At 40.7% G+C, this 10,097-nt stretch overlaps 1 protein-coding gene across 2 annotated transcripts in view; it reads right to left on the reverse strand.

Moving 5' to 3' along the window:
* Positions 1 to 2,072: 2,072 nt before the first annotated feature.
* asmt (acetylserotonin O-methyltransferase) overlaps positions 2,073 to 10,097 on the reverse strand; it is a 15,591-nt gene continuing 7,566 nt past the window's right edge. Inside the window, exons 6-9 of one of the 2 annotated variants that reach the window (XM_063888172.1) lie at positions 6,687 to 6,827; positions 5,779 to 5,901; positions 4,682 to 4,922; positions 2,121 to 2,204 (exon numbers count right to left, since the gene is read on the reverse strand). In XM_063888172.1, the coding sequence (XP_063744242.1) occupies positions 4,705 to 4,922; positions 5,779 to 5,901; positions 6,687 to 6,827 (482 nt within the window). In that variant the 3' untranslated portion in view covers positions 2,121 to 2,204; positions 4,682 to 4,704. Of the gene's footprint in view, positions 4,923 to 5,778; positions 5,902 to 6,686; positions 6,828 to 10,097 lie in introns of both variants that reach the window. The other variant, XM_063888171.1, reaches the window with a different exon arrangement.

Raw genomic sequence — 10,097 nt, forward strand, 5'->3', positions numbered from 1 at the left:
CTCCTGGATCAAATTCAAAGACACCATCAATCCCTTTTTGCAACCACATACAGCATAGTTGATATTTGCACCCACTGCAGTTAGTTGATTATCAATTTCAAAATAAACATAAAAACTTTGCATTTCATTCATGACATATGACAACTGTCACATTTTAGGTACTAAACTACCAAATGTCAACCATTTTGTATGTGAAGGTGTGCATTACATTTTAATATGTTTCCCTGCTGGAACAAATCACTTTGATAAGGACAAATAGTTGGCGGTGTGTGTGGTATAGTTTAGTTGGAGGATGGAGAGGTATTTCTATCTGTGGACTTTTTTCTGGGTATAGGCTGCATGGGGGTGTGTGACAAGTTGCCATGAGTAGAAGTGACAACCTTGTGGCTAAAAAAATGTCTGACAGAGTGTTAGTGTGTGTGCATAAGACGGTCTCTATTTAGTCATGCTAAGGGGCAGGACAAAGATATAAAAAACAGAAGCAACCGTAAGTGACAGAGATGAGGAAGGGAAAACATAGAGGGGTTAGTCATTATCAAGTGGAGAAGTGTCACAGACGCACACACATACGCTTAAACACACACATACACCTACAGCAGAGCTTCGTCACAACTTCAAAGGTCTCTACTAGCAAACATTCTCTGTGTCCTTATATCTACCACCACCTGTGTGTGTGTGTGTGTGTGTGTGTGTGTGTGTGTGTGTGTGTGTGTGTGTGTGTGTGTGTGTGTGTGTGTGTGTGTGTGTGTGTGTGTGTGTGTGTGTGTGTGTGTGTGTGTGTGTGTGTGTGTGTGTGTAGCCTGCAGGGCAGACATCTTTGTTCTCAGTTCAATACTGCTGTCAAAGGCCCATGAATTATGGAAGTGTTTGGAAGTGACAAAGCACGCCTTCGAGCCAAGAGACATTTTTATTGAGTGTGAGACGTGATGGGCGTGGGCTTGCGTGCATATGTGTTAGTGTCTCTGTGTGTGTGTGTGTGTGTGTTCTTACCATGGCTGTGATAAAAAGACAGATCACCTCTCTCTCTGCTCATCCCACTTTTGTTCTCCGTCTCTCTGACACTTCTTCCTGTTATTAACACATCTGTGCAGTTCATATTTGTGTTCCTGTTTGAAGACCCTGTGACTGAAATACTAAATACATAGTTCATGGCACAAAAGGTAAACTGAGTTTCCTTTCCCACAGCAAAACTGTGCCATGTCAGGTTACCATAGCAACACAGGTGGAGGAAATTCAGAGAAGAAACTCTGAAATATTGACAACCTGATGCAGTAACAAGTTACGGATGTGTTTTAAAGTACTGCATGACAAAAGGTATTAGATACTTCATGTGTTCATTATATGAAAAGGATTATTTATTAGTTCTAGCCAATGTTAAAGTAATGCAGTGTCTCGTTATTTTGGAAGAAAAAACATTATTTTTAAGCATTACACTCTTTCCTATGTAAAGTAACCCTAACCCTATAACGAAACAAAGATTTGTCCTACTTGTGAGAAATCTAAGTTAAATACTATACTATAAATACTAATAGTTGTCAGGTTAGATTGAGATTCAAAATACTTTATTGTCCACTAAATTAACATAAAATGGAAATGTGAAATAACACTCATCGTACCATACAGCATACAATTCATACACAAAAAAAGGAAATGTCTTTATATTAATTCATTTTGACATTATACTTAATGTAAAACATAATAAACAAATGGTTAAACAAATTAAAAAGCAATATCGTCCAGATAATTATTTGAAGAAAAAAATATATAGATTTGAATGGCACACATAAATTCCTTTGGTGGAAAAGATCTCTATCATGGTGTACCTCAGCGATACGTTGAGATTTTCCAGGACACTCTTGTTTTAAAACTGTGAGTTGTGAATCTCTTCTGCTGCTCCAAAAACGAAAACAGGTCTTAACTTTCAGTTTCCGGTGATAACTTTAGAACGAAAAAAATAACAACTTAAAAAAACAGCACACACGCACACACACACACACACACACACACACACACACACACACACACACACACACACACACACACACACACACACACACACACACACACACACACACACACACACACACACACACACACTCTTGGCACAAACTGAGTGTTCCCTGAAATGCCCTGAAGTTGTTATCTTAAAGTGGCTTCCTGGAGGGTGGAGGGTGCGTGACTTGTGGAGCAGATTTAGAGGATCCCTAAAGAGTAACACAAAGCACACACACACAGACACACACAATAGACACAGAGGTGAACACACACCATTTCCAATATGCTAATTACACACACACAAGTTCTTACAAATGATCATCAACACTCACATCACACACACACAACCGTAAGTCATACTTATTACTAACTGTGCAGTAATTAAGAAGTATTCAGGAGAGTTCCTCTGTTTATCATTGCCAACTTTTCATCTTTTTACCAAAGGGGAAGATGCTTCCGTACGATATAATAAATGTGTGAGGATTAAGAACATACACATACATATGCAATGCTGAATTTGCATTATTATCTATATTTATTTCCTACAAAGATTGCTGTCTGGAATAAAACCAGGGACATTTTGGTTAAATGACATGCATCATACACACTCCCTATTTCCCTCCCTTAGTATTATTTTAGGATTCTGTGTTTTCTCAGGCGGGACATGAGCTGTGTATCCAGTGTAGATTGTAGAAGTGCCTGAACGTCCTAAGATTACCGATCTCTCCTCTTCTGAATCACAGTCCCCTATTTTTAAAGCTCTAACTTTCTGAAGCCAGCCATAAAACCCTCTCATGTTGAACCTGAGGCCGGCACAATAATAGCCTCATGAGATTGAGTAGTAAATGGAACTGAGAAGTAGAGAGGATAAATGTATGCACCTTTCTCTGCTGAAGTGGAAAACATTGACCCAAGTCTAAATCATTGACGAATAGTGAGGGGGGAAAGCACTTGAAGAGATACTCTCTGAGAATTACAGCAGATGTTTTCCTCGGCAGAGGGGGGAAATCAGTGACGTTTGTTCTGACATCCTAACTTTAAAGCAGTACTACTCAAATAGTAAAAAAAAAAAATTCTGCTGAAATACTTAACACAGGTTTACATGTTTTCTTTTAAATGCAAGTTTTGATTTGATTTTAAGTGTCAACACATTGATTTCCAGAGTTTCCCTTTCACTTGAAAATAAAAAGCATTGGGATACTTTTATCTTCAGAGAATTCACTTTTAAACTTTTCAATCACAAGATAAGCACAAACTTTAGAAACTTAAGAAACACAAAAAACCCTGATCCTTATTTAATCTGGTTTTAGTCTGAGGGGAGGATTAGTTATCTCAGGAAGGTTAAATCGGGTTATAGGGATGATAGCAGATTTGGATTCATTAAAATTCCACCTCATATCTCAAAGGACTTATTTTTACCTTTATGTTTGCTATTTTAACTGAAATAGCAATTATCCTCAAGAAAATATATACTTCTTAAAAGCCTCAACACCAGGATGTACATGCAGTCATTTCCCCAGCCTGACATTGGTAACTCTCCCCGTGTCTCTGGGCACTATCCCTGTCTCCACTCAGGTCAAACTGTCTTCAGCCTGTGCACTTCATTTCCCTTCATTAGGCCGACTCTCTGTAAAGCTGTCCACACAGATTTGACATCAATTCTAATTTGTTGCACTTTGAAGTCTGATTAATTCACAATTACTAAGAGGAAAAGAAGAGAGGAGAGGATAGAGAGGGCAGTGAGAATGAGTGGGAGTGTAGAAAGGAGACAGGGAAGTGAACAGTGGAGGTACAGTCTGCAGACAGTAATGGTGTGGAAGCCTGTTTATCGGTTCGAACATCAGAAGTGGGGATCACTGAAAGGCTGAGCTTTAATAAAAGGCTGATATATATGTGGAGGAGGATGGGTGGGGGTTAAAGATGGGCTGGGTCATTGTAAAGAAGATTTACTGAATCGCGTCCATCATTACTGAGAACATGGCACAAAGACAGCTTTACTGGGCTGTTAAGAACAGAGCAAGGCAAAGGGTTCAGACACAGGGCTAAGGATTGAGTTATGAGAACAGATATGTAAAGAAGTTCATCTTCTCAGCAACGAGACTGGAAGCAGACACTGCACATCATCTAATAGAGGTCGACCTTTGCAGTGTGCGGCTAATCATTCACAGAGGAATCACACTGCTCTGAGATTAGTCTCTTACTTTACTAGGCTTGGGTACAAAAATGATGGCACGTTTCCGGTATCAGGGTGTTCATTTAAAGAGAAACTGAACACTTAGTTTTAGCTTGAACATGTCGCCCTCTGTTTGACATACGTATATCCTATGGACAACTCTGATACTCTTCTGTCTGCCTCAACCCTGGGATTGCTTTTCTGTTGCTCCAAAAATAAAATCATATATCTTTAGGGAGTGTTGTTAGTGACACTTTGGGCTCCATGTAGTTAGACAGCTTGACAAGTGGGGGGCAGGGCTTAGCAAAGTGTCAGTTGCATTAACTGGTCAGTCATCAGCCAACTTTACCACTACTAAAAGCCAGACTTATATTCCTAGCTGTTGTTTACAGGCTAAGATAATTTTATTGTCGTTTTCCAAATATGCTAGTTTACATACAGTGTTACAAACCTTTATTTGTATTTTACGAAACTTTTTGACATTTAAAAATAAATCCAGAAATAGTAACCTACAGCAGCAGGCTCCTCTGTGGGTCTCATGTCTCTTTGTGCCCCAGCACAGCATCGTAGATCTTCCCAGTGAGGCGGTGCTGGGTGCCAATGAAGCCGGCAGCAGTCAGCAGGGCAGCGTACTGAGCAGCTGTCCTCTCTCTTCCCTCTGTCTGTACCAGCATGTTCAGGGAGTAGAGCTGCACGGTCACCGGGCCAGAGCCATCCTCATGGAGCAACGCCTCCACCAGCAACACAGCGCCTCCTGCAGGACCGACCCAAACGTCAGCTTGTTTGATTGTTCCTTTCTTTTGGTATTTTTCCTCTTTTTTGTTTTATTTTGTCTGTTCCTCTGACTGACTGATTGTTGAGGCAAAGCTCAGCTAGCGAGTGATAATTTCACTGCTTGACAAAACTGATGAGGCTTCCCATAGACCCTTTTCATAACTGACTTTTTGACCCGTCAAACACAGGCGTAACTAATGTTCTCAGTTGCTGCATTACATTGCAATAATGGTGGATTAATGAAACATCATTAATGTAATGAGAAACACCTGGCTTTTCTTTTTATAACATTTTAAAGCCTTTGAAAAGGAAAAGAAAGAGAAACGACTTCACACTATGCTCAATGCAACAAGGACACCCTGCTTGGTTTATTCCTTTGTTTTTCTTACTCTATCCTCTGTACACAAAACCACAGACACACAATTGCCCATTATTAAAACACAGAAGAGGGATTTCTGCCTTCTGATAACTACTGCTGCTTTTGTGTGTGTGTGTGTGTGTGTGTGTGTGTGTGTGTGTGTGTGTGTGTGTGTGTGTGTGTGTGTGTGTGTGTGTGTGTGTGTGTGTGTGTGTGTGTGTGTGTGTGTGTGTCTTTGATCAAAGTCACAAGGACAGATTTTTCTGGGATCAGCTGCATTGTGGGATACAATCTGCCATCTCATTTCACGCTGAGGGGAAAAAAGACAGACAGACAGACACACTCACTCTCTCCTCACACACACACACACACACACACACACACACACACACACACACACACACACACACACACACACACACACACACACACACACACACACACACACACACACACACACACACACACACACACACACCTGGTTTGCATTCATTGTAGACTCTAGTGAGTAGTGCTATGCAGCGTTCGTCTGTCCAGTCGTGGAGGATTCTGGCGAGGATGTAGAGGTCAGCCTCTGGCAGGGGGTCTTTGAAGAAGTCCCCTATAAACACACACACACACACACACACACACACACACACACACACACACACACACACACACACACACACACACACACACACACACACACACACACACACACACACACACACACACACACTATTTGAATGCACTGAATTTCTAAGACACTTAATTATGTTGAGAAGGCTTCCAGTAATAAGACAATGATTCTATTAGTGGGTTACATATTCAAACATAATTAACTCAAAGAGATGGGGCCTGTTGCAGTCACATATGTCAAAGGTTTTTAACCTCAAGACATATTTATGGATTATTTTTTACCCGGTATAAATAAATATAAATAAATAAAAATGTACATTTATTTTGATAACATATCCTTGCCATCCATTAGAACTGTGTCACCCCACTTGCATATCAGAATGGTAAATGTGATTAGCTTGTAGTTGTTTATCTTGTTTATTAGCTAGGTAATTACTGACAGTGGCTGATATTCGTTGGGGCCAAGGAGAAAAGAAAGAGGCATACCGGAAAGTTCAATGATGATCTTTACCTCTACCAAAGTGTATCCACAGCAGGTGGGACTACGCACTGATTCAGCGATAGGCTAGCAAGCATTTGTATATGTTGTGTGTGTGTGTGTGTGTGTGTGTGTGTGTGTGTGTGTGTGTGTGTGTGTGTGTGTGTGTGTGTGTGTGTGTGTGTGTGTGTGTGTGTGTGTGTATGTGTGTGTGTGAATTACTGCACTTGGACTGGCTCTATATAGTTCTGAAAGTAAAGGGATTACACACAGTTGCGGTGCAATACCTTCGTGGAAGGTAATCCTCTGGTTGGCCTCGGTGACAAAGTGTTCCCTCGACGTACACACCACCTTGGGGAGGTCGAAGATCGTCACAGTGCATTCTGGGTAAGCTGACGTGCACTGCTTGGCTAACGCTCCACTGCAGCCTGGACAGAGAAAAATAGAGTTACATTTAGTTGAATGAATACAAACAACCTTTATTACCAAGTTAGTACACACAGTGCACACAGAGTCAGATGAGTGGAACAGATTTTTTAAGATATGTACCAATTATTTATTTGCATGATTTGTATTCAGATGTATGTCGCAGCTTGGTGGAAATATGGTTCATTAACATTCATGCCAATAAAGTACACGAAGAAATAGAAGTGAATATATAATGAATGAGAGAGAGTCAATTTACACAAAAATCTTATGTGAAAATGAATCAAATGAAAGCCAACACAAGGGCACTATTTGATTGTATTGTTATCTGACTTAAATGGATTTCACATGCATTTGTTTGCACATTTTAACATTTGAATACAAATATAATTGTAATATGCATGATGGTCCAGATAGAAATATCTCAACAAGCATTGGAGGGATTGTGATGGAATTTGGTTTGCACTTTCATTGTATCCAGGGAATGTATCCTATTGACTTTGATTGACTCTAGTGCTATCACTAATGTTCTCATTTTTGTTCTTTGTTGAAATGTTTTAATAGCTCTTCAGTTTGATTAGTACAGACATTAATGATACGCAGAGGAGCAAATTCATTACTTTAGAGCCCTTCCAACTTTTCCTCTAGCATGGCCATCAAAAGGTCAAATGTTGCTTTTTAAAGTACTTTTGTTAACGTTATTCCCAATATTCGCCATTAATAGCAATTATACTAATTTGCTTGGCAATACTGAGTGAAGATGTTTATTCACCCAGTTTTTTTCTACACTCGCATCCAGCTAAACATATGTTACTTAATAAATTGAATACGTTCCTCTGTATGGAAGCTGATGAAAGTATTTTTGGGAGTGTTGCATTGAAGATTATTTCAAGGCAGCGCCTCCAGGCGTCGTGACAATGATCAGCTGAGAAGCCCATCTACACTGACAGGGAACAATCCACTGTAAAAAGAAAAAGAACTGTAGAAAATGAATCTCACCAAAAACTGAGATTTACCATGTGGTGGAAACCAGACATTTGATGGTGAACATGGTAGACTCCATACCAGCCAAGGTTAACATGCTGGTGCTAGCATTTAGCTTAGCTTCACAGACCTGTTGCTAGCATGGCTCCTCATACTCATTGTAGACTCGAGTGGAAATTCAGGCTTGAAATGAATACACACACACACACACACACACACACACACACACACACACACACACACACACACACACACACACACACACACACACACACACACACACACACACACGGTAGTAGGGATTTAATGTGAAAATATGAATATGTCAGCTTGATGCTTTGGAGGCCCTATTATCAGTGTGCATGCTTCACAAAGCAAACTGAATATTAAACAGAGAGAATGAGAGATGAAGTGTGTGAGACAGATAGATGAAGAATGCATGAATGGGACAGAGTGATGGAAAGGCAGGGAGGTAGAATACAGGATCAAAGGATATCATTTTTAGCAAACCTACAAAGCCAACCAGATCTGTGTGTATATGTTTGTGTGTGTGTGTGTGTGTGTGTGTGTGTGTGTGTGTGTGTGTGTGTGTGTGTGTGTGTGTGTGTGTGTGTGTGTGTGTGTGTGTGTGTGTGTGTGTGTGTGTGTGTGTGTACAGGCCCCATGGTGCATTCCTCCTAACATGACCTCCTGCTACTGTATCAGTCTGTATTTTTTACAAGACTTGCTATTTTTTCCCATACCAACACACACATCATGGTGTACCTCAGCGATACGTTGAGATTTTCCAGGACACTCTTGTTTTAAAACTGTGAGTTGTGAATCTCTGCTGCTGCTCCAAAAACGAAAACAGGTCTTAACTTTCAGTTTCCGGTGATAACTTTAGAATGAAAAAAATAACAACTTAAAAAACAGCCAGAAGGCTTAATAAGCACACACACACACACAGAGACACACAGACACAGACACACACACACACACACACACACACACACACACACACACACACACACACACACACACACACACACACTGGCCTCTCACATCAAACAGGGGTTAGCAGAGAGAAAAATCAAAGAGCAGTGAGGAGGAGCAAAACCAAACACAGCACACTGTACGAGACCATGAGAAAACCGAGCAGCCTCGGTAAAGGGAATGGTGTGTGTTACACTCTGTTACATTTGTTGCAAGTTAACGTCCTTTTCATTCAAATTCTCTACGTTCATTTTACCTATGTTAGATATACATTAAGTTGTACACAAGGATGGATTACTGCACGGGCCTACCGGACCCAGGCCCAGGGGCCCTGAAGCCCAAGCCTCCGCGCTACAATTTAAATATTGTCTCTACAACATAATACAATTAAAGGGGCCCTGAAGCCATAACATTGGTTACATTATGTAATATATCTCAATAGGGCCCCTCAATCATATGCCACGGGTTGTGTAATTAATTCATCCCTCATACGTTAAAGCCCCCCCCAAAATTAAATAGAATGGCATATGATAGGTCATATAGTGCTCCTGAACCACAGCTTATCAATGTTATTCATCCCTAATATCGGAAAAGGGCCCTTAAATCGGTTAGAATGGGGTAGGATATACCATAAAGCAGGGGTTCCCAACCTTTTGCAAGCTGGCCCCCCCTTTCGAAGGTTAGAATATTGTCGAGCCCTTCTTCTGATGTAAATTACGTGAAAAAAATAATTGATTGTATTTGACAAATAGAAACATGAAGCAGATGGTTCTTGCATTAAAACAAAAGAACGTTATGCTTCAGAGGCATTGATATACTTTCGTTAGACTTGCAGTGACCTTGAAGTTAATTATTCCAACAAAACATGCGGTTGAAATGCATGGTAAATGTCAAATTAAAATAAAGTCAGGTGAAGGACGTTCCACAGTCAGACAGTCGGTACAGAACAAACCACAGTCATCATAGTAATGACAAGAACCAGAATGTAGACTCTGATTGTGATTAAAGACAGACAGACAGACAGACAGACAGACAGACAGACAGACAGACAGACAGACAGACAGACAGACAGACAGACAGACAGACAGACAGAGCAGCAGGTGTGTGCGGACACAACAGATGCTGTGACAGACAGAAAGTCTTAATGGGAGACTGCAGTCAGTCACTCCCTTCACACTCCTGCTGTGAACACACACACACTCCTGTTGGCGCTGCACCTTAATGCATAAACATGAACACGCAAACCTCCTGTTGAAAAGTCACAGAGGAGAGGAAAGAAAAGACAGGAGCACTGCCCTGGGTGTGTGTCTGTG

This window comes from Eleginops maclovinus, chromosome 7 (assembly GCF_036324505.1).
Source record: "Eleginops maclovinus isolate JMC-PN-2008 ecotype Puerto Natales chromosome 7, JC_Emac_rtc_rv5, whole genome shotgun sequence".
Lineage (NCBI taxonomy): Eukaryota > Metazoa > Chordata > Actinopteri > Perciformes > Eleginopidae > Eleginops > Eleginops maclovinus.